The 24,141-nt window shown below is 49.7% G+C and overlaps 1 protein-coding gene across 1 annotated transcript in view; it reads left to right on the top strand.

Annotated features, from left to right (window-relative positions):
* Positions 1-24,141, top strand: part of LOC125943407 (uncharacterized) — an 81,269-nt gene that overhangs the window by 47,416 nt on the left and 9,712 nt on the right. Inside the window, exons 11-19 of the mRNA XM_049662701.1 lie at positions 11,791-11,937; positions 12,607-12,765; positions 13,074-13,233; positions 14,155-14,267; positions 15,211-15,321; positions 19,037-19,162; positions 19,298-19,424; positions 19,821-20,114; positions 21,769-22,205. Of these exons, the coding sequence (XP_049518658.1) occupies positions 11,791-11,937; positions 12,607-12,765; positions 13,074-13,233; positions 14,155-14,267; positions 15,211-15,321; positions 19,037-19,162; positions 19,298-19,424; positions 19,821-20,114; positions 21,769-22,205 (1,674 nt within the window). The remainder of the gene's footprint in view (positions 1-11,790; positions 11,938-12,606; positions 12,766-13,073; positions 13,234-14,154; positions 14,268-15,210; positions 15,322-19,036; positions 19,163-19,297; positions 19,425-19,820; positions 20,115-21,768; positions 22,206-24,141) is intronic.

Below are 24,141 nucleotides of genomic sequence, written 5' to 3'. Positions count from 1 at the left end.
TTTCTTCAGCAAGTTGTATCGAGTTTCATATTGATAAGAGACGAAAGAGACCCTTTTCTGTGTTTTTTTTTTCAAACGATGTTAACAGTTGCTATACCTGATTTTTTCGTATCTTCAGCCATTGGCTCTACTTACACAATGTCATGGTTCTTGCAGGAAGTTGTTATGTTCGATCGGTTCCTCAGGGCAAGATTTTCACTTGAGTACCTCTCAAATGTAAAAAGAAAGCGTCTTATGAAGGATCTTATTGAAAGTGTGTTTTTTGTACAATTGTATCGGTTGTAAAGGGGTGTACTGAACAGTTCAGATGGTAGCGTCTGTTCGTAATCGAAAAGGCAGGTGACGCAGAGCAGGAACAGCTGGTTGCACGAACGGCTCCCACTCGTGTTAAGCACTGGCGATCCGGCTGGCCTACTGGTTGCACTGCAGGCACTGAACAGTCGATCTGGCTGGCCTTGTCCGTGTGCTCTTCTTTTTCATTACAATTACCCCTGGTGCAAAAGCGGAGCCATCCTGGCGACTTACGACGTGGAGACGAGCGGTTCATAGAATGGTTTCAGGCGGTGAACGTGGACAATATCCCGTCCACGGCGGCGCTTGTCGGATGTCGGTGTAAGCGGCTCTATGACATAGATGACCGGAGAGGTGCGTTCGACGATGCGGTATGGTCCATCATACTTCGAGAGAAGTTTTGTCGAAAGTCCAGGCGTGGTATAAGGCACGGACAACAAGACAAGTGTGCCGGGAGCGAAGTTCGGATTCGTAGCGTCGCCATCGCGGTTGTCTTTTTGTCGTTGTTGGTCGTCGGAGGTGAAATGACGGGCTAATTGACGGCATTCCTCGGCGTATCGGGCGACGGCTGATACGGGAGCTCACTCTGACGCGTCTGGTGTATAAGGCAAAACCGTATCGATGGTATGGGAAGGGTCGCGACCGTAGAGGAGGAAGTACGGGGAAAATCCCGTAGTACTTTGGGTAGCCGTATTGTATGCGTAAGTGACAAATGGGAGGATGATGTCCCAGTTTGTATGCTCCGATGAAACGTATATGGCGAGCATATCACCAAGGGTTCGATTGAAGCGCTCCGTAAGCCCGTTAGTTTGAGGATGGTACGCCGTAGTGGTCCGGTGAACTATGCGGCATTGAGCAAGCAGAGCTTCAACCACCTGTGACAAAAACACGTGGCCTCTATCGCTCAGCAGTTCCCGAGGCGGGCCATGACGAAGAATGAAACGATGGAGCAGAAAGGATGCAACGTCAGTGGCGGTTGCTGCAGGTAGAGCGGCGGTTTCGGCATAGCGTGTAAGGTGATCAACCGCTACAACAATCCAACGTTTTCCAGCAGGTGTTAAAGGTAGCGGCGCGTACAGGTCCATTCCCACACGGTCGAAGGCACGAGCAGGGCACGGAAGCGGCTGTAATAAACCGTGGGCCGGATAAGGCGGAGATTTGCGGCGTTGGCATTGCGGGCACGAGCGGACAAACTTTTGGACAAAAGTAAACATTCCTCGCCAGTAGTAACGTTGCCGCAAGCGCTCATATGTCTTCAAAACGCCGGCGTGTGCACATTGTGGGTCATTATGGAAAGACGCGCACATGTCGGAACGCAAAGACCTGGGGATAACTAGGAGCCACTTGCGATCATCGGGCTGGTAGTTGCGTCGACACAAGAGGTTATCCCGGACAGCAAAATGGGCAGCCTGGCGACGCAGGGAGCGGGAGATGGGAGATGCTGGCGAGCCAGAAAGGAGATGCAAAAGAGAGGCCGCCCAGGGATCCTTGCGCTGTTCTGATGCGAATGTGTCGATGTCGACCGACGACACCGTCTCAAAGGTGGAGTGGGAGGCAGTGTCGGCTGGCAGCGGAGAGCGGGACAGAGCCTCAGCGTCAGTGTGCTTGCGGCCTGAGCGGTAGATGACGTGTATGTCGTATTCTTGAATGCGAAGAGCCCAGCGGGCAAGGCGTCCAGACGGGTCTTTTAAAGAGGATAACCAACAAAGGGCGTGATGGTCAGTAACCACATTGAAAGGTCTGCCGTATAAATATGGGCGAAACTTCCCGAGTGCCCAAACGATGGCCAGGCATTCTTTTTCTGTGACGCTGTAATTGCGTTCCGCTTTGGTCAGCGCACGACTGGCGGAAGCAACGACGTACTCGGAGTAGCCAGGCTTGCGCTGCGCAAGGACAGCACAAAGGCCAATACCACTGGCATCGGTATGCACTTCAGTTGGGGCGGTGGGGTCGTAGTGTCGCAGTCAGGAGACGGCGTATGGTCACGAACGCGGTGTCGCATGCAGGAGACCAGGAGGATAGGTCGTTGGCGCCACTTAAGAGTTGTGTCAGAGGTGATATAATCGAGGCAAAATTGCGCACAAAGCGTCGGAAGTAAGAACAGAGGCGGATGAAGGCGCGGAGTTCTTTGAGTGTCTTAGGTTTAGGAAACTCTGCCACAGCGCGAAGTTTTGAAGGGTCGGGGCAAATGCCGTCTTGGGATATGACGTGACCTAGAATCATGAGCTTCCGCGCGGCGAACTGGCACTTTTTCAAGTTCAGTTGCAGGCCTGCGTTGGTCAAGGACGTCAACACTTGCTTAAGGCGGAGAAGATGCGTGCTGAAATCAGGGGCGAACACAACGATATCGTCGAGGTAGCATAAAACGTGCTCCATTTTCGGCCGCGCAATATATTGTCCATCATTCGCTCAAACGTAGCAGGCGCATTGCATAGGCCAAATGGCATCACAATCAATTCCTATAAACCATCTGTAGTAATGAATGCGGTTTTAGGGCGTTCAACTGCTGACATCGGGACCTACCAGTAGCCCGAGCGTAAATCCAACGAAGAGAAGAATTCAGCGCCTTGCAAGCTGTCCAGAGCGTCGTCAATGCGCGGTAGAGGGTACACGTCTTTTCGCGTTATCTTATTAAGACGGCGATAATCGACGCAGAACCGAATGGAACCATCTTTTTTTGTGACGAGAACCACCGGTGATGCCCACGCGCTATCGGAAGGTCGAATGACGCCGCGCTGAAGCATGTCGTCGACGTGCTCACTGATCACCTGACGCTCCTTGGCTGAGACGCGGTACAGGCGCTGCCGCAAAGGCGCGTTGGTGCCAGTGTCGATGTGGTGGCTGACGGTTGACGTGCAGCCCAGAGTAGGCTGAGCGACATCAAAAGAAGAACGGAACTGGGCAAGCAGGTGAAGAAGCTGGGAGCGCCGCTCGGAAGTAAGGTCGTCGGCAATGAAAGGTGTGAATAAGTCAGGTGATGGCGAAGCAGAAGTGGAAAGTGCACAGAAGTCAGTGAGCTCTGCATGCGAAGCATCCGGCACGTCGGTAATAAACATGTCATCAAGAGGCTGAACACGGCCAAGTGCTTCGCCGCAAAGAGCCTTCAGGGCTGTAGGAAGGGGATTGCAGACAACGATGGAGCTGAAACCGGCTGAAATGTCAAGCGTGGCGAAAGGGAGGGGAACATCTTTGCGGGTTATGAAGAGTTCCGAAGGAGTGAAGAGGACAGCGCCTTCAGAGACAGCGCCACAAAAGACGGGAACAACGGCAGACGAGTACGGCGGTATGGCGATATGTCTTCTCGAAGGACTAGCTTAGCGGGAAGAGAAGTGGCGTCGACGAGGGAAGGGTCACACAGAGGCGATAATTCGACTTCAGCACGCGCACAGTTGATGACAGCGTTATTTCGCGAAAGAAAGTCCCACCCGAGTATCACGTCGTGAGAGCATGACTGTAGAACCACAAACTCCACAATATAGAGAACGCCCTGAATAATAACTCTAGCTGTGCATGCTGCTGAAGACCGAACTGGCTGGGCGCTTGCTGTGCGAAGAGAAAACCAAGAAAGTGGCGTCGTAACTTTTCGTAAAGCGCGAGAGAGGCGTTCGTTTAGGACAGACACTGCTGCTCCAGTATAAATTAGCGCGACGGTAGACACGCCGTCAACAGTAAGGTCGACAACGTTCGCAGGCGACAATGGAGGACTTGTACAGATCGATGGCGACGCAGTTCCTGCCTCCTGAACTGCGGCGCTTAGTTTTCCTCTTGCGTGGGTGAAGGGCGCCGACGCATCGGGGACAACGAGCGGCGACGCGGGGAAGGTGAACGACGTGTAAGGACCGGGCGCTCGGCTGGTGGCCTGGGCGACTGCCGACTAAAAGAAGTGTCATGGAAAGGTTGCACGTCGGCGTAGGGAGGCGACTGCGCAAAGCCATCAGAGTGCAGCATGCGGCGGCGGCAGAGTCGTGCAACATGGCCGGGAATACCGCAGGCATAACATATGGGCCTGTTGTCTTGCGTACGCCAAGGATTAGCAAAGGCAGGAGGAGGTCGATGAACGGGATGATCAACGGGTGGTAGCGGCCGTGGATGTAGCGCAACGAGTGGTTGACGAGGAGGCTGCACGGCCACGGATGCGCAAGTAAGTGGCGCTGCGACAGCGGACTACTGATGCTGCATTGGGAGAGCCTGAGCAACTTGGTCTTCAATAACCCGCCGGAGCGTCGGAGCGAGCTGTGAGGAGGCTGTTGCGGCAGCGGCTGCTGTTGGGGTAGCTCAGCGAAGGGTAGTAGAGAAAGCTGTCGTGCAACTTCCTCCCGCACGAAATCTTGGATTTGTGTGAGCAGGGGGGAGCGATCAGAGAATACTGTCATGGAAGAGAGGGTCTCGTCAGCCACTGAGGGGCGCCTGGTCAAATCGCGCTGCCTCCTCAACTCGTCGTAGCTTTGGCACAAGTTTATGAGCTCTGCTACGGTACGCGGACTCTTGGCGATCAACATTTGGAAGATGTCATCGGCGATGCCCTTCAAAGTGTGTTTCAATTTGTCATTTTCGGGCATAGAAGCATCCACACGTTTGCATAGGTCGAGAACCTCTTCGATATAACAGGTGAATGTTTCACCGGGTTGTTGAGCTCGCTCTCGTAACTGCTGCCCGGCGCGCAACTTGTCGACGGCGGGGCGACCGAACACTTCAGCGAAACTGGTCTTGAACGCGGACCAGGACTGAAAGTCGGCTTCGTGAATTTTAAACCACTGGTGAGCCACTCCCGCAAGGTAGAAGATGACGGCAATTAACTTGGCGGTATCGTCCCAACGATTGTGCAAGCTCACCCGTTCATAGGTAGACAACCAGTCATTGCCGTCTTGCTCATCCGTACCGCTGAAAACCGCGGGATGGCGGAGCGGGAGAGCGCCAGAGCAGGCAACGGAGGGTGGCGGCGACGTCGGCTGGGGAGAGTCAGGCATGACGGAAGGCAGAGTCCAAGACCAGAGTTCCAGGGTGTAAATGTTCTTGAATACCCAGCACCTTCCACCAATTGTAAAGGGGTGTACTGAACAGTTCAGATGGTAGCGTCTGTTCGTAATCGAAAAAGCAGGTGACGCAGAGCAGGAACAGCTGGTTGCACGAACGGCTCCCACTCGTGCTAAGCACTGGTGATCCGGCTGGCCTACTGGTTGCACTGCAGGCACTGAACAGTCGATCTGGCTGGCCTTGTCCGTGTGCTCTTGTTCTTCATTACACGGTTAATGGTTCAACAAGGGCGTGGAGAAGGCGTAATAAAGGGGGTTAAGAATATGCGGATACCAGCCAACATGAAGACATTTTTCTTCAAGCTTCACACAGGAACTTCACCTAGAACGCAGGGTCTCCACCCCCCCCCCCCCCTCCGCACAGTTAACTAAGTAGAGCTCCGGCCGTTACGCTAAGGCTCTTACAAACAAGAACTTATCCGAACCCGCTATTAGCCAACAAGATCTATCCGGAGATCTCTACGCCTACGACAAGCAATAAATGTAACAACACCATAGACCTTAGTCATGCTCTGGCGTTGCTCCGCGTTACGCAGCAACAAGGACAACACTGAAGAGCGGTGGGACGCAGCTCTACGGAGTCTCACATTAAGTCAACATCTATGGGCAGTCCAACGGGCCCGCGAAGCGGCTGATAGGCTAGGCCTTTCGGTCCCAACTTGGGAGCGGCCCGCTTCGGGCTAGGAAACTAGCGCGACCCAATGGACCATTATAAATTTTTTCCATCCATCCATCTTCACACGGGAACCTTCCCTGTTAAAACGTGGTTAGAAGAAAGAGTGAATTATGTGACCTGGAGTAGCAGATGCTTTCTTTGCAACAAAGCTGAAATTATTGAAAATGTTTTTATTGACGGTAATAATGCTATATTATTTTGGGATATATTACAGAGAACTTTAAAGATAGACTTGCCCCTCAATCCACATGGCATTCGTTTTTGACGCGAAAGCTTTATTACGCTACCTCGGGCAGTCGTCGGAGACTCACCAGTTTTCACCTTGAGAGCTAGAGGTCAAACCACAAGAGAACATTAAGGCGCGTTTATAGTCCAACGTTATCGAGAGCACAAACCTCTACACGCGGCTATAAGCCCCGTTTTTGCTTCTACTTCTTCCCCTCTTTACGGTCTTACCGCTCTACCCTTCTCTCTCCTCCCTCTTTTACTCCCATTACTCCCTCCCCGTGCAGTACTGTTGAGATGACCTCCCAGCGAGAGAAAGTTACAGTACTGCACTTTTACCTTCTCTTTCTTATTTAAGAACCACTTACTACTACTACTACGTTATCGGCACGCGGGCGTCATGAGACGCCGGGCGCGTCGAGGCACATTGGCCGCGCGTCCGGTTTCCTTGGCGGCGCCAGTATACGTCGAACCATCGGTCGAACTACAGCCGCTGTTGTACTCGCCAACGTGACATAACGTGTGCGCGCGTTCACGCTACGTCGGACTATATTTAGGCCTTTACGGAGCCATGAAAGGAGACATTGCCGCCGTTGCCCGAGTAGAGTTGGGCCCGGCAGCGAGTTGCAACCAAGTCTCACTACTTTACTGATCACCGCAGTATCTTCATAGGCACAAAAAAGATGAATAAACACTGTATTCATTGCAAACTTGTCGGTATAGCACTGCGAAACCACACCTCGGCCACAGCTCGACCACGGCCGCTGGATAAAAAAAAAAACACCGCATATCCCCGGGGTGAATGATGATGAGTGGGCGAAGCTCCGGAGGGAATCATCGATAAACCGTGAATCTTCCGTGTAATTCGCCCAGTCTCGCCGCACTAAATCGAACGAGTGACTTCCACCAATGACACGCGCCATATGTGACGTCATTCCTATTTTATAACAGCGCCCTTCATTATAATTGCACCATCTCCCGCTTAAGGGGACGCTAGCACAAACGCGTTAGAAACGTGCAGTACTCTCTAGTAAGAGGGAGAGGCCACAGCGTCTTACGCAGCCGTTTACACATGCCGGAACGTGCACCGCGTTTGCCGACGCCATCACATGACTGCTGAGAGAGTATAACCCCCGTATTCATAAACGCTCCTCGACTTTAACTTGCCACCGCCTTCAACGCGTTTCGAACGCGCTGCCCAAGGCGGTGGCAAGTCAAGTTCAAGTCGAGGAGCGTTTATGAATACGGGGGTAAGGCGGAGAGGCCACAGCGTCTTACACCAGCTTCTTACACGGGCCGTAACGCGCTAGCACAAACGCGTTAGAAACGCGCAGTCTTTCGTTAATGTTTGGTATTTATTGTCATCGTGGTGCGTGTGTCCTTGTGCGCTTCGTGGTTTAATGTACACATATACCCAAAGTGGGAAGACGTTAAGTTTTTGAGAGTTGAACAGCATAAAAATGACAGCTGTGTGGAAACCCTGATATTACTAGGTTTGTATGCAATTTGGAGATCAAGAACTGACTACATGTTAGCTCTAGAAAACGCGAAACCGGCGTGGACCCATTTTTGTGATTCTTTTACATACACAAGTTCGCTGCCTGACGGCGAAGAAGAGTTTAGCAAGACATGGCAGGTGTGGCAGAAGCGCCTGCAGCTATAGTGCCTAGAATATATATTCTAGGCACTATACTGCAGCAAAGACTGGTCTTTATGTAGATGTGTGATTCCCTCTCTCTGTGTTTAGGAAACCTGTGAAAAAAACGCTTCAGTGCTGGATATTTGCTACGTTGGATTAAGAATAAATTGTGCTTGCGTGGCTCAAAAAAAAAAAAGAAGCGCTTCGTGGCGTAGTGGCTAGCGCCGCGCGTTCGGAAGCGAGGGGTCCCTGGTTCGATTCCGCGCTACGGACACAACTTCCGGAATTTTTTTTTCATAAAAGTAGACGTGGCTACCTACTACGACGACGACGACTTCTACTACTACTACACACTACAGAGGAGGGACAGACCCACACCCTAAGGAGCTTCGCCCCTAAAAGGTGCAGCCTGCCGCGTGCATCGAAAACGGTGTGATCCGCCGCGGCGCCACACGTCGGGGGCTGTTTGGCATCGGCATAGCAAATGCGTCAGGAACGGGCTTTGAACGCCGTCGCGCGTGCCAGCCGACGGAGCGTTCCATCGCCGATGACTAGCGCCGTTCGGCCAAGCCAAGCGGCCGACAATGCAACTACGGCTGTTACATTCGCTCCCATTGCAACGCGCCCGACGCGGCAGGCCGCACCTTTTTTTTATCCAGCGGCCGTGGCGCGACAATGGGCCTAACCAGGGGCCGTATTCTGAAACGTTCGCCCAGGCGAAATTTCTTTTTTCGCTTTCAGGCGTGCGCCGATTGGCTGTTTTAGCAAAATTGGACGAGCTGATTGGGTGGTTGAGCCCGACGTCATTCAATTTGCTCAACCAGCCAATCAGCGCGCATGCTGATTTCGCCTAGGCGAACGTTTCAGAATACGGCCCCAGGGCAGTGAAGCTTTCGCTATCAACCAGGGTTAACCAAAGGTAAACCACACGAATTTTTTTATCGCCTGAACGCGATTTTGAACAGATGGACGTTATCTTTTTACTAGGGCTGCACGCAGTCTGGCGTTGTCTGGCGTAGCAGTCTGGCGTATAGTTTGGCGTAGCATATAGCACTGTGATGACAAGGGCCGATCTGTGCATGAATATTTTGAGGAAATGGTTGTGAAAGTGCGTGATGTGTACAAAACGCATGACTGTGATGAAGATGGGCTGTCAATGTTGGATGCTTTAGCACATCTAAAACGAGTGTGATCTGACAAACTCCTATTCAGGCTTGTAGCCAAGCTAGAAATAAAGAAGAAAAAAAAAGCTTCACCTCGCACTCGGCCGCGCAACGCTTGAAACAGTGAAGCTGGGCGATCGTAGCCCAGCATTTTCTGGAAGTACGTGCGAACATTTCATCTTATTACTCATGATGATGATAATTTCTTTTCGCGCGTCTCGGACTTACGGCCGTCACTGCGCGTTGCATAGAGCAGCTTGCAACACCGGACACCGTGTTCCAGGAGACCCGCTCCGTGATCCGTCTCTCTCTCTCTCTCTCGCTCTCATAGCGCGCAAAACCTCTTCACCTCGCAGAGCACGAGCGTGGGAACGCGTCAGCTGTGGACGAAGACGACGACGCTTGGAGAACATGCATAAATGCACGTTCTGCAAGCGTGCCTGTATAGCCTAGTGGTTACGACGTTCGCTTTGGGACCAGGGGTACGCGGGCTCGAACGCGATAGCGTTTAGAGCTCCATGTCGCAGAAAATCCGGGGTCGGCAACCGGCGTGTGATCACGGATGGCGCAGAAAATCATCCAACCACAGCGACCGCGCAGGCGCACCACATTGTGCAAGGTTTTGGCGAACAAGAATTTAATTTCTCACAGTGAAATACGTCAGAAAAATGGTAAAGTACGACTTTACCATTCGGCGTCGGATTCGTCGTCGGATTGTTTACCAATCGGCGTCGGATGGTAGTGTGAATGTACGAGAAAACCTAATTCTGCTACGAGGAAACACAAACCCTTTTTGCAGAATTTCTACCAGACCTGCGCGCGTCGGGGCAATAGCAAACAATTAATAAAATTGGAGGACGCTTAAGCTTCACGTTTAAAAGTGGAACGCGATATCGTTATCGGGCCCCGTTCGCATCGCATTTTTGTTTCAGTGGGCTTCACCGCGACAAAGAACGTGGGAAAGCCAGCTTATAAAGACCAAGCTTACGCTGATCCCCTTAAAGTCAGTTTCACTTTAAGCAGAAATGAATTACTGGGTAGACGTTTTTCGACGGGCAATATAGGTCGTCTTATATTAAAATGTGAAGGCCCTACCACCTTTTTTATTACTTTATTAATTGTTTGCTATTGCCCCGACGCGCGCGCGCGTCCTAAACGCATTAGGCAGGCAAGTCCCAATTTCACCTGCCGTAGGCTCCCTAACCTGCCGAGCATGCGAACGCCATCTGGATAGCAATTTCGCCAGTAAATTACCTGAGCGCTCCGTGTTAGTCTGGTACTCGTAACAGAATTATGTTTTCTCGTACATTCAAATTACAATCCGACGCCACCATGTCTTTAGGATGTGGTCAAGTCGTACTTACCGTTTTTCTGACGGATTTCACTGTGAGAAATTCAATATTTGTTCATCAAAACCCTTAAGCTTAAGTTTAGCCTTCAAGGGTGGAACGCAATAGCATTCAAAAGATCCTTGACCGCTTCTCACACTTCCGGGCAACTGCAGCTTATGTAACCATAATGTTTACCTGGAACCGCTGGCGGTGAACGCTATGCACGAAGGCGCGCTTTCTGGTGGAAATGCGGCCTCATTCGTGGGCCTGCCTTCTTTGATTGTTTGCACCTTTAATATTTCAGCCTGAGAAGATTTAGCATAAAAGCCATGCGCTGTCGGGGTTTTGTTTCATGACAATTATTTGTGGGCTGTCACTCTCAAAATTCCGAGGAATAACTTTGTAAGACAAAGTGTGAGCAACTTTAGTGGTAAAATATATATGGAGGGCCTGCGTGGTTGGGGATGATCTTCTCGGCCGCGGGTGGCAATGCCGACGCCGACGCCGGATTTTCTGCGACACAGGGCCCTAAACGCTATCGCGTTAAAACCTTGATGAGGTGCAACAGGTGATGTACCGCTCCTTTGCAATACGCCGGAACCACCGCACTTGCCCGTACTTAGCAGCAAGAGGGCTCGATAATAAGCTCGTCTGGCAGCGCATTGACTCTAATTAAGCTCGGCGCGCACATCCCACATGGACGTTTGATCTAGCACGTGTGCCTAAGAGCAGCTGTCGACAACTGTGAATGATGGCAGTTTTATTTCTTATAGCTAACTTTTAGCGCGATCTGGGATCCACTTAGTGGCGAACTTTGTTATCTTTTTTCGGCATCCTGCGATGTGTTTACAGATATTATTTTTAGTCTAACAAACGTCTGTTAGAAGAGGGTGTTGGCCCACCTAATACAGCAGTGCTTTCCCTGAATCGTTGCGTTGCTCGGCTTCGTAGTGGCTTCAGTGCTGTATGTGACGCTGCATCACAGCCAGAACGTACGTCTGGAGCTTGAAAGGATGTTTACGAGCCTTGCTAGATCCCGGTGTGCTCTCAGTAAGTGCAAGCTTCCAAACTAGGATTGTGTGTCCCCGAAATAACCGGTTGGAAGGTGCTTTCAGGGAAGTGGGCCGGGTTGCAGCATCAGTTTCCATTTGTTTAGTCTTTTCGGGATCCACAAGGTGAAATATCGTCATCGCAAATCCCCCCCCCCCCCTTAAAGATACAGCAGATTTGGTTTCTTAAAACGTGCGCTCAGCAAAATTGCTCTTCCTCATTTTCCCGGGAAGTGGTAAATGTTGCACAGCGTTGCATCTTGAAGGCGCTCGAGATTGCAGGAGGGTTCAGCACAACTTCAGAACCAGTGCAGATAAATTTCTTGGGCGTGGTTAGCTGCCGATTGATTGGCTGGTAAAAACTTTTATTAAGTGCCCTGCAGATTGATGACCCGTACTCAGGTCTCCTACGTCGGGACGTCCAGGCCTTGCCTAGTCGCCGCTTAGAGGGCCTGCTGGACGGCCCAGATTTCGTCGGCGAGCTTGGAGCTGTGCAGGACATCGGCCCACCTTGCCGAGAGATAATCGGTGTCGGCACGGCTTGATGGCGCAATTTCTCACGAGGGAAGCGCGAGAGAGGAACCCGGCTGCATACACGCGTCATACATGACGTGTTTAGACGGAAGCCATAATGTGTGTCGCTACACAGCTTCAATGCTAACCGCATTAACGTCGATATTAATATTGAGATGGTTTCTGGCGAAATGTTCCTTAATTACCCATCGCAGTGGCTGAGGGGCTTCTGTATTCAACTGTTGAGCTTGAGGTCGCGGGTACCTTGCCGGGCCTTTAAACCCAACAGTTCATATTAATTAATTATGTTTCTGTGAACTCAATACTTTCAGATATCAGTACAGAGGCGCAAGACCAAGGACATGCCAGAACGGCCACTGTTCGTTGTTTTGTGGTTATAAGTGACCTTAACTTTATATTTACTAAACTTCGCACGCACCCTCCCCCCCCCCCCCCCACACACACACACACCCACACACACACTCAGACGAACAGCACAATACGCCTTTAAAAAACATAAGGGTAATGTCGACAATAAAGGCTTAGTTCATTGGAAACACACTTCACGCCTTACCGGGAGATCCTCGCTTTGGATTTTCGCCATTCGACTTCAATGAAAGAGCATAACAATATGTTAGCATAGTGTCGCTGAACTATTTGTATGACTGTTGGTCTTGCCAGGATAGGTAAGACCACAAATAAGTGCTGCAAGAAAGTGCTACGAAAATGTTTTCCCGTGCACATTTACAGCTCAAATGTCTTACGTCGGACTCCTATTGCTTCTGCCATTGGTGCGCTGTACGAAAACTCCACCCGACATAATATTCTTCCTAGCGGATGACCTGGTAAGTCAGCATGTGACAATTTATATCGTATAGTAGTCATAGACAGCTTATGTGAATTTAGTGCTCCAAATTATGTTGCGGCTACGTTGTCCAGATTCGTCAACTTGCTCAGCGGTCATTTTATCACGTTTTACATGAAAGACTGTACTGACGAACGTTACTTTACGGATTCTTATTATGTTGGGCCATGCGGAGCGTGTTTAAAACTGCGCAGTACAACACAGAAAATGCCGAGAAAAGAAAACGAGAAGAATGAAGTGTAAGACACTCTAATGCGTGCTATAATGGAACACTGATGTGTCTTGCAGGGATGGGACGACGTGAGTTTTCATGGATCCTCTCAAATCCCGACGCCAAATTTGGATGCCCTCGCCGCGGACGGCGTCATACTCAACAGTTACTACACTCAGCCAGCATGCACCCCTTCGAGGGCTGCCCTCATGACTGGCCTTTACCCATGTCGTACAGGTTACGTCTGTTCTAGTTCGTCGTGCCCTGATCTAAAACTGCGCCCACCACTTGGGTTACCTTCCTTATTAGAGTGGCTGGCCGCCCCACGTGCTACACATGCAACAATGATGAGACGCTCACACATCTTCTCTGTACCTGCCCGCACTATACTGCCGATAGACAAGTGATGTGTGGTGTGTTTGACGCACTGTACAATTGCCCACAACCAAAACACACTACTACGCCAGTGCTCCCGAAGCGACTCCAGGCACGGCTGCGCTGCTCGAGTTATTGTGGTCTACGGGCCTATCTATACTCGACAGACCTCCAAAGCAGTGATTACTATCGCTAGATTATGTAACAGGGGCTTACGTGCTTTGCGCTCCTCTCTTTCTATCCTATTAGCACCTTCTTCCGTGCACAGCAGCCAACCAACACTACCACTGGTTTTAACCTCCCTACGCATCTATACAATCTCTCTTGCTCAGAGCCTTTCGAAGGCCTTTTTTTACATGTATTATGGTCACAGAAAAAGGCCACGCATTTTTACCATCTCGCCATGCTATTTACGCGAACTTCTGTTGCAATTCGTACCCGCACATATGGAAATACATCATCCTGAAGAGGGAATATTTTTTCATTTGCAAAACTTAAGATCAGTACCTCATGACAACACCGCTATTTTCCTGCATCCTATTTACAACGCCTGTTAGAAACATGGGTAGAGGCTTGCGAGAGCCGGTAGCTCATGGCTAAACGAGCAGAACACGGAAGACAGGGACCTACGAAGAAATACACACACGGCGCCGCTTATTTCTTTTAATGTGTGTATGTATTGGTGGAAAATTCTCTTCAAAACCAGAACATGGTGATAGTCGTACATGAGATTCAAGGCCACTTCGCTGTGACGCATTTGTGCATTTGATTTGTCCCACTTAGGCATGGAAGGCCTCGCGATCGATGTAGCCGAGCCGTGGTCGCTGCCAACAAATTTTCGGATACTGCCGCAGTACCTGAAGGACCTCGGCTACCAGACACATCTTGTTGGGAAGGTATATAGCATCATCATTATTACAAGCCTCATCGCAGGAAGTCATGATTCGTTCTTTGTTATTGTGCAGGAAGAGAAGGCACATGGAAAGAAAAGAAACGAATGCAATAAAACATAAATCTTCCAGATTATTTTTGTATACTGGTTGATCCAGAATCAAGCAAAATAAACGGTAAATAGTCATGCTTATAAGAGTTGGCGTTTCTTATAATATCAAATATTTAAAGAGAAGTGATGCGTTTGCATGCTTAGGCTACCATGAACCTATAACGAAATTAGAGCTTTTCGCTTGTGTCCTGGGATCACAGGGTGACAAAAAGAAAGATGCTGCAAAATTCGCAGCTGTCTTGAAATATGAACTAATTTTACCGTTATGACTATTGCTCCTTAAAACTAACATATTGTATCAAAAGGTACGATCGCGATTTTCATTAAGGTGATTGCTACTTACAAACCCAACCGAACAATGCTAACAAAACACGCGTGCGGTATTGCTGCTGGTACGCTTCTCTATTGCGTCGAGAGCCAGTCTCTTGAACAAGACAGGCATTCCGTGAAAAAGGCAAACTAAAGAGCTCTTAACTGTGAAATAATTTATTTTCGTATGATCAGATCACTTCAGACGTCATACGCGGCACTTGTGATTATATGTTAACAATGAATATGAGCGCTCTGAGGCATACGAATGCGTTTGACACTGATGTCCACTGAAATCGGCAGCCGAGGTTACAACAGACAACCAACACTGTAATCCACGTTGCGTGTTGTTGTTTCGCTTGTATGTGCTCTGTGCGATAGTGATTGTGCTATGACAGTACGTTTTCACATAGACAAACGTTTTCAATTCGAGAACCTAGTAATTCTATTAAGTGTTATGTCATGGCTAAGAGACATTTTATTGCTCAGTAACGTGGAAAGTTTCATGTTTCATATCTTACGTGCAGTGGAACCTCGGATATTACACCGAAAACGTCACTCCTACATTCCGCGGTTTCGACAGTTTTTATGGGTTTTACAACGGAGAGGAAGACTATTACACCCACAGCATCACATACGTAAGTAGTATAAAGACGTTCGCTGCGGAAATTTTGTTGCCATGACCGAATTATTTCAAGAACGTTGTTCTTTAGCATGGGAAGCGTTACAGCGTAGCCTCTCTTGCCTTTACCTTTAGAGGGAACGGGGGCATAGTGGTATTGTATGATGAGAACACTATTGCACATTTGTCTCGGAGAACGAGGACACCTTGAAGACTCGTCTGGCGACTGGTCTGCCCCCTTTAGCAATAGCTTAATCTGCACTTTAGCAACAGCTAAGATAGTGTTTTATTTTACTGCGAAGCAGTTGGTGCGACTAGAAACGTTCAAACAAGCAATATACATGTTTTCACGGTTTTATCAAAGAAAAAGTATGTCAAGGAAATGCGGGATATGTTATGGATGATATTGAGTCAAACTTTTCAAATGCAGGTTTTAATTAGGGTGAAACGACGTGTCAGATGAAACGCTTACAAAGTTTGCGCGCTTGCTTCTTAGGTCCGAAAACGGCAGCGATTTCATATTTCAAGGAAATGGCGGCCATTTTAAGGGCGACGGGTTCCAAATGTTTGGTGTGTCACGGGTGAAAAAGAAATTGCTTATGCAGCCGGAAATTGTAAGAATAACTTACTTGAGAAGTTATGAACATATTTAAGGCCAAATCACGTTCGAGAAAAGCAGTACCTTCCGTACTCGGGAATTCCCAAGACGTCACAGCTCCCTTAAGGCAGTACTGACGTGACATTTACGACGTTCCCTTACTTTTGTTAAATTAAATAAAAATCCTAAACCTTGAAACCCTAGAAAACAATAGTCGAAAGCACGAGAGCATCCTATAGAATTTAATATAATAGCTTTTCTGCGAAAAAGTTACGCTTTAATTTCTCAGGAGGTGTATTGCTTCTGTCGGGTGGATTGCGCTTAGTCAAGCTGCAGTATTTGGAGCTTTTTATGCGTCTTTCCTTTTCATCATGGATACGTTTATTGACATTAATACTGATTAAATGATACTGATAATTAATTCTGATAATAAATACTTACTGACTAATTGACGTGTCATGACGTGAAGACGCTGAAGGTGGTCACGTGGGAGCAGAACATTGTGACCATGCTTGGAACGTTTTGGCATTTATTTCGGCTCACTCTTTCGGCTGTTATGATGCACTGCCCGATGTCACAGCATTAAAGAAGACCGGTTGGCCGGCAGAGAGTGCTATCACTTCCCGACGTTCTGATCGCACGTGACCACCTTGTGCGTCATGACCTCATGACACGTACGCCGCCATGGAAACGACGCCGAAACTCATTCGCAGAAAAGCTATTGTAAATTATTTAGGGCACTCTCAGGCTTGCGTGAAATTTTTCTGGGGTTGCGAGGCGTAGGACCTTTGCTGAACCGAAAAATAAATTTTAAAAAATTAGCGTAGCTTGCACTAGAGGCGCAATGCAGAGACAGCGGAGCTGAAGGGCGCCTAGCTAGTCCTCGATTTTGGGCTAGGCTAAGCACTACCAAGTCAACCCCAGCATTTCCCGGTATTTATTGGCTATTGATCGATTATCGATTAGCTATTGATTGGCTATCTATTGGCTATCGCAAGGCATTGGCCACGTCTTTCGGCTAGGCTAATCACTACCAAGTCATCCCCAGCATTTCCAGGAATTTATTATTGATGAATTATCAATTAGGTATTTATTGGCTATTGATTGGCTATCGCAAGGTATTGGCTACGTACTTGGGCTAGGCTAAGCACTACCAAGTAATCCCCAGCATTTTCCGGAATTCATTTATTATTCATCGATTATAGATCAGCTATTGATTGGCTATCGATGACTGCCTCAGCTTAAAGGGCCCCTAAACCACCCAGAAGTCGAAATTTAGTTGTCGCGTTGCAGTTGTGCAGGAGTCTACGACGAACACCCAGCTGCGAGAATTTTCGAAATGGTGCCGTAATAGCGGAGTTCCACGCGTTTGATGATCGAAACAAGGCCCTTGCTCGTTTCGCTCTTTCCTTCGCTACTCTCCTCGTCGGCTGGTCTCTCCTCCTCGCCCAGTGCTCCTCCAAATGTCACCTGACAAACGTGATGACGTTTGTCATCAGAAGTGTGTTCATCAGAAGACGTTTGTTTGAGAAGTGTGTTGGCCATCGCCAACACACTTCTCAAAACACTGTCCACTTCCGATTAAGGCACGTCCACGCTAGCAGCAAATATACCGACGGCGAACAGGCCTCCAGTGCCGTAGAACGTCTGACGCGCGAGAGGTGTCCAAAGTAGACGGCATTTCGGCCAGCGCACCGCCCGCAGCCCGATCAATTGGCCATTCGACGACCGCGAAGCTGCGCGCCTCCGCCACCGGTGACGAAAACATCGGCTGCAGCTTCTGTTCCAAGCAAAATAATTTCCGCTTGATAAAGCGATGCATAAATTGTACATTTTATGAAAAACGATATCCACTGTCAAACTTAAAACATGAATGAGAGCTTCGATACTTGTCGAGCTCAGCTGCAGCCTACGGCTATATATCGACGGGAGACGACGAGCTCGGCTGTGCTCGCATCGCAGCGGACGGCGCCGCTAATATCAGCGTATTTTCTTTGTGTACTATTATTGCGAAGAGCGACAACAACGATAAGAAGATATTGCGGCTCGTGAGCGTCCGTAATTGTTTCCGAAGCGCCGTCCGCTTTAGCTTTCAAGGGAACTGGAAAAGGCCTAGCGACGATATCGGCGCCGTCGAGCGATCAGCGGCGGTGAGGCTGCCGCACAAATGAGTCCCGGTCTCATCCTCTCTACGTACGGCAAGGAAATCTCGCCGTTCGCGAGGAAAACCACTGTCGAACGGCGGCCCGCGAATGGCAAACGGCGTACGGCGAGTTCCCGTGCCGTTAACGTGGACGGGTCTGAGCCGCGACTCAGCGCTTCTCGGCTAGCCACCCGCTGTTGTTGCCGTGCCGGCCCGTGCTCACACGAAGCGTGCCGCTATGGACCCTGTGTTGCGCGCACGTCTAGAAAGGCCACCACTGTGGGACTGTGTTCGCGCAGCTAATCAGACCGCTAAGCACGACTGTGTTGGAACGCGAGCAGTGCGTTGCGGGCTGTAATTACCGATTCGCAAGCGCGCACAAGCGAGCAACACGACGAGGAAGAGCAGGGAGCGCGCGTACCTGCTAGCAGACTAACCGGAAGTCGTAGCATCTTGTTCGATCAATCGCCATCGTCGACCCGGTTGACATCACCAGATCCACCCACCCTGGTCACATCGTGACGACCGCTAGGGATACCGGAAAACCAGGAGAGGAGGATGGCATTGTTTTTGTTGATCTTGTGGCGCGCCCGCGGCGCGTAGCGCTGCAGCGTTTGGCATCGTTGATCGGGACGACATTCTGAACTCGATGCGTGTGCTTACTTGAACTGTTCAAAAAATACCTGAGGTGTTTTAGAGGCTCTTTAAGTAGTCCCAACCATGCTTAGCTTGACTTAGCCAGGCTCAGCTCCGCTAATTCTGCCATTGCGCTTGGACCCTTTCCGCACTACCGCCAGGATCGGCCCACATTTTTTGTCCGCGCCGACCGCCTAACGGCCGGCTTAAACATATCCGCTGTTAAAAGTAAAGAATGTCACGTCACTGATGTCAATTCTCCTTTAAGAAGGAGTACTGACGAACGCGCGCACAGCACATATTTTTGAGATCTTGCCCTGCAAAGAAAGTACTGTGGAATCACATATTTTACAGGAAAACCATACAGGCCTTGACTTTTGGATGAACACTGACCCGGTGTGGTCTGTAAATGGAACGTATTCCACCACGCTCTACACAGAAAGAGCTCAATATATCATCGCGAACAGAGACAAGACGAAGGTAAGACATAGAGATGTACTTTAGGTCCAGATAAGAAGGCTTGAATGCGTCCCTTACCTTGCTGCCAGTAAGCTGTGCAAACACCATCGAGTATTTCATTTACAGATGTTTGTTGTTGTTTCTTCCGACCCACAGCCGCTGTTTCTTCTGTTGAGTTACCAGGCAGTGCATGGTGCAGATTTAAATAGCCGCCTGCAGGCTCCACAGGAAAATGTCGACAAGTTTCCCTACATAGGAGAAGAGAGCAGAACAATTTTTGCAGGTAAGGGCGTGAAGACAGGAAGCACACTTCGGCCCTTTGCAGAAAGTATAGCTGGTAAGTATACTTACCAGCTATGCTTTCTGGAAAGAATTCCGGAAAGGATTCTGGAAAAAAGTGAATGCCGCCATTAGATTCTATAGAATCTCATGGTGACATACACTTTTTTTATTGGCACGCATATTGAATATTCTTAATTTTAACGCTTTTGTGGTTGGAGTAATCGGACATTTAGGTAACTGAAAGTGCGTGCAAACATGAGCACGTAATTTCGCGAAGAATCGCTGTCAGTAAGACAGCGAACAAAACTAACACGCACTTAGAAACTGCTCGTTTTCACTCGATCTTGCTTGGCGGTGCTGTTCCAGTTATGAACCTACGAGCTTTCTCCGACCGCAGGGATGGTGGACGCGTTGGACCAGTCCGTAGGCGAGGTGTTCAAGGCTCTAAGCGTCGCCGGGATGCTGCAAAACGCAGTCGTCGTCTTCAGCAGCGACAATGGCGGCGCTCCGTTCGGGGCACACGCGAGCCGCAGCTTCAACTGGCCGCTGCGTGGCGCCAAAGGTGCCCTTTGGGAAGGCGCCACCAGGTCGGCGGCCTTCTTATGGAGTCCCCTGCTCGACCGCAGGCGTAGAGTGTCCCACCAACTTATGCACATCACGGACTGGCTGCCTACACTGTACTCAATTGGTGGTAGGTGCGACACTCGCGCGAATATGGCATAATGTACGCTATTGTAATAATGCACACAACAAGGAACACATTTTCACAGAGGAAACTGCTCACGCGTTCAGACGGCGAGAACAACAAAGAACTTTACTGCTTCGCACTCGTCATCTTCGGATACAGCGAAAGTATAAGCAGGCAATTCTTTTCCGCGTTTACTAATGGACATTCTACAGTGGACAGCAGTTATTAACTAAAAAAATGTCACAGTTTCGCCCTAAGGGCGAAGCAATGAATGTGATAGCAACACAGCAATGTCATACGAAGTAAGGTGAGCGGCTTTGGTAGCAATATGAATTGTAGTAAACAAGAGATGATTAAGTAAGCAGGTGTGCTGCGGCATAAGTAGACCGACATGAAAAGAGACTCGATGACCACGAGAAGGCGCGTGTGAAACGGTGGTGTTGATGAGAAGCGCTTCCCGTGGGCAGCGCGTGCGAAGGGACACACCTGTAGCGCTGCACTGCCGATCCGGGCAGCATTGCATGGGTAGCGTGCGTTGCAAAGTATGGCCCGACTATTACTAACTGAATGAACAAGCGTGGTATGAGCGCGCACAAACAAACATGAATAGATCACACTGAATGACTGCAGACAACGACTGTCAAAACGCTGGCAGCAAGCGCATACGCCGCAGCGGGCGAAAGTGCGTGCGGTCTATCGCTTCAACGGAAACTGAGCGGCGAATGCACAGCGCACAAAGGTCAGAGCCGTGTGGCGATAAGAGACGGTGCGGGCGAGCGACGAGCGCGGTTGTTGGCAGAGTAGAAGTGCGCCCCGCCCCCTCCTCGCTCCCTCCGGCGCTGGCTTCCCGCTTCCTTGCTTGCGCGTGGGAGATTGAGTGCGTTCGCTCTCCGTGATAGCGCGCGTCCCCGCACGCTTCCGCTCGGGCATACGGCGCGCGGCGAAAGTTTTATCTATACGGAACCTCACGGCGACGGCGACGCCGACGGCAGAAATCCGGTTGAAGTGTCCATATAATTGCTATCGCAATAAAATGGGCAACATGTGTTCATTCGACATGCTATGATACACGCATGGCACTGCATATGAAAATTGGGAATTCGACCGGAACGTACGGCGTCCTTCATTGCAAAAGTAATTTCGTTGTATAAGCATTCGACCGTACACACAATGAATGTTATGAGCCGGACGATGTTGTCGTATTTGTTGCACCTTAATATCGACGTCCTCGATATAAAGGAGACGGAAATATTAGCTGAAGGTAAAACATTTGCATGAGCCAATGCACTGTATCTAACATAAAGGAGAGAAGCGCAGCTAGTGGCTATGCTGTGCTTCCGTCCTCAAAAAAGCAGTCCTGATCACGTTGGGCTCTATGCAGTTGAAATGCAGCGCCAACAAGCTCGGAAGAAAGCTGCACATAGCAGCTTCAGAGACAGTATTTCAGATGTGTTTAAGGTATGGTCATCACCCGACATCCACCAGTCCAATTGCACCGCGTAAGTAGACGCAATCGAATGTTAAATTACGATATACGCGCTTTCGTTATTATTACAGGGTAATCATCGTCGAGAAATTAATGGATGCGCCGAAGCCGTTTCTCGTTTGACGCCATTTCTCGTAGCATTACTCAATTATATATTTCTGACGCTTTCAGGAGGCGACGTAAAGAGCCTTGGCAATATGGATGGGCTAGACATGTGGCGCCACCTCTCTCAGGAATTGCAGTCACCTCGCGTAGAGATGCTGTACAATTATGACGAGTGGATTTTGCACGCCTCGGCGCTCCGCTTCTCGCGATACAAACTTGTGCTCGACGATACCGGCCTGAACAACCAGCGCTACTACACGACCGGCGGCAGACGACCTTGGAATGATCTCGATAAGCTGCTCACCCAGTCAACTGTGGCGAAGGTGCTAAGGAGCTTGTACAACAAGAACCAATTGAACTTTCCCGGTGATTGGCGGAAAAGGGCGACGCTGAAGTGCGGTAGACGGACGACGAGAAACTTCTCGGGCAACGACACCGCCTACCTGTTCGACATCATTGCGGATCCCTGCGAACTGAACAATTTGGCCAGCTCTCTTCCGGAGGTCAGTACTTAACGTCACCCTTCTTCGTAGCTACCTACAACACGATCCCTAAATATATTAAGTAGGACTTGTTGTCGGCCTAGTTGGTACATGTTTATCATAGAAGAAATGGTGCAAGAGAAGACGACACATAAGACAAGAGGACAGGTGTACCTGTCGTGTTGTTTTATGTGTTGTCTTGTTTTGTGTCATTTCTGCCAGAATGACCCGTGAATAATTATTTGTGGCAAAACTTTCTCAGTTACAAACATTTGAGATATTGCAGGAAAAAAGAACAGAAAGAAATTCCGATCGAATCTGTCAGGTTACCTTGGTAGAAATGGCACAAACGCAAAACGACAAATAAGAGTGAGTGACAGGACGGCTGCCACTGACTATTTTTTGAAGGCACTTCCCCCCAGTACAAGCGCACCATGCCAATGCTCTAACTTCCCATAAGATGAGGCTGTGCAAAGCTGTCGGAAATTACATGCGATGCCCTACGTTCGCTGTGCCATGGTGGGATGTACGAAATACCCATTACATGCGGAAGGAGCTGCATCAGACAGATGGTGTGCTCCGTTAACAACCATGCAATGAAACACGCGCTTAATGCTTAGTGGTCCGTATTTAAGCGTGCACGTCTCTACATGAATGTGTGAACCACGGCTTTGAGAGTGGGAGCTGAGAATTTCAGGAAAAAGCAGACACTGTCGCTTGTGAGCTGCCAGAGGCATTATTTATAAACCGAAAGGGGGAGAATGTGTAAGTTACACATTGATATCATTGTATGTGTCTGAGATGCGGTATCAGTAGTGTTTTCCATGCGAGGTCATTCGCAGAGATGCGAGCGCACAACATCGCAAGTTTGTTGGCCGCCGAGTAAACCATCGCAACGTCGTGTCTCTTTGCAATGCTTTTCAGAGTGGAGGTGTTGTAGAAGGTCTGTCCCAAAGGTTTGTGCAGTAGGTTTAAAAAAAATCACCGACGATTACGATACTCCCTAATGTGAAAATTGAGCGCGACGGGTACCACAGACGGCCTTGTTGAAGAGCATCCGCCGCGGCTGTGGTATGCAAGTGCTGCTGCCGGGTACCTACCGGTAAATTAGGTACAAGCACGCTCCTATCCTGGTGCTCGACCTTTAATGGACCTCAACGCTTGGAAAGGGGTGTTTGTCTCCAGCCCGAAGGCGCCCCCACTTCAATATATGCATTTGGGGCGCCACGTTGGAAATTTCCGCCATGGGAGAGGTCCAAACATCACTTTTTTATGCGCTCACGAGGGTTTCGACGGGAATTTAGGGCGCAGGCTCCTTTCCACTGAAGGAAGCCGAACGCCAGGCCAGGATACCCTTGTGTCCGAACTATAATCGAACTAGAGCACTGCACGGGCTCGGGCTTACCTGAAAGCCCGGGCCAGGCCGGGCCGGGTAGAGCAGTTTTTTCACGGGCTCGGCAGGCACGGCATGTGCTTTTTGACCCGGGCCCGGGCCGGGCCCGGGTATTTTCACGTGGGCCTGGGCCGGGCTCGGACTTTCTGGCGGTTTGCATGTAACGTGCAGCGAGTTATCCTCGCGCATCACGATTCTGAAAAACCTGTTGCACCGGCGCAGCTGGACGCTAGCAGCGCTATTCCTGTGCACTTCTCTTTTCTTCTTCCGTCGTATTTTGCGCTGTTTGAACAGAACGTAAATGTCCCGAAAGACCGAAGTCACCTCAAACCAATGAATGCCTTTGTATTCCTTACCTAAATCAACGTAAATAATACTTTCAGCGCGGTACAAGCGTGTTCGCAACTGTCTGGTTCTTCAAAGGCGAATTGGTAAAACGATGACTGGTAAGATAATTCGTCTCGCGGCTGAAATATGGCATTGCGTCCATCCATGATTGCACGCATGTTCTCAACCAGCCGCCTAGCAGCAGCACCATGGAGGAACAGGGAGCTCGCTTTCTCC

Source organism: Dermacentor silvarum, chromosome 2 (assembly GCF_013339745.2).
Source record: "Dermacentor silvarum isolate Dsil-2018 chromosome 2, BIME_Dsil_1.4, whole genome shotgun sequence".
Classification (NCBI taxonomy): Eukaryota; Metazoa; Arthropoda; class Arachnida; order Ixodida; family Ixodidae; genus Dermacentor; species Dermacentor silvarum.
Note: the sequence above shows the minus strand (reverse complement) of the source record. Positions and strands in the feature narration are given on the sequence as shown.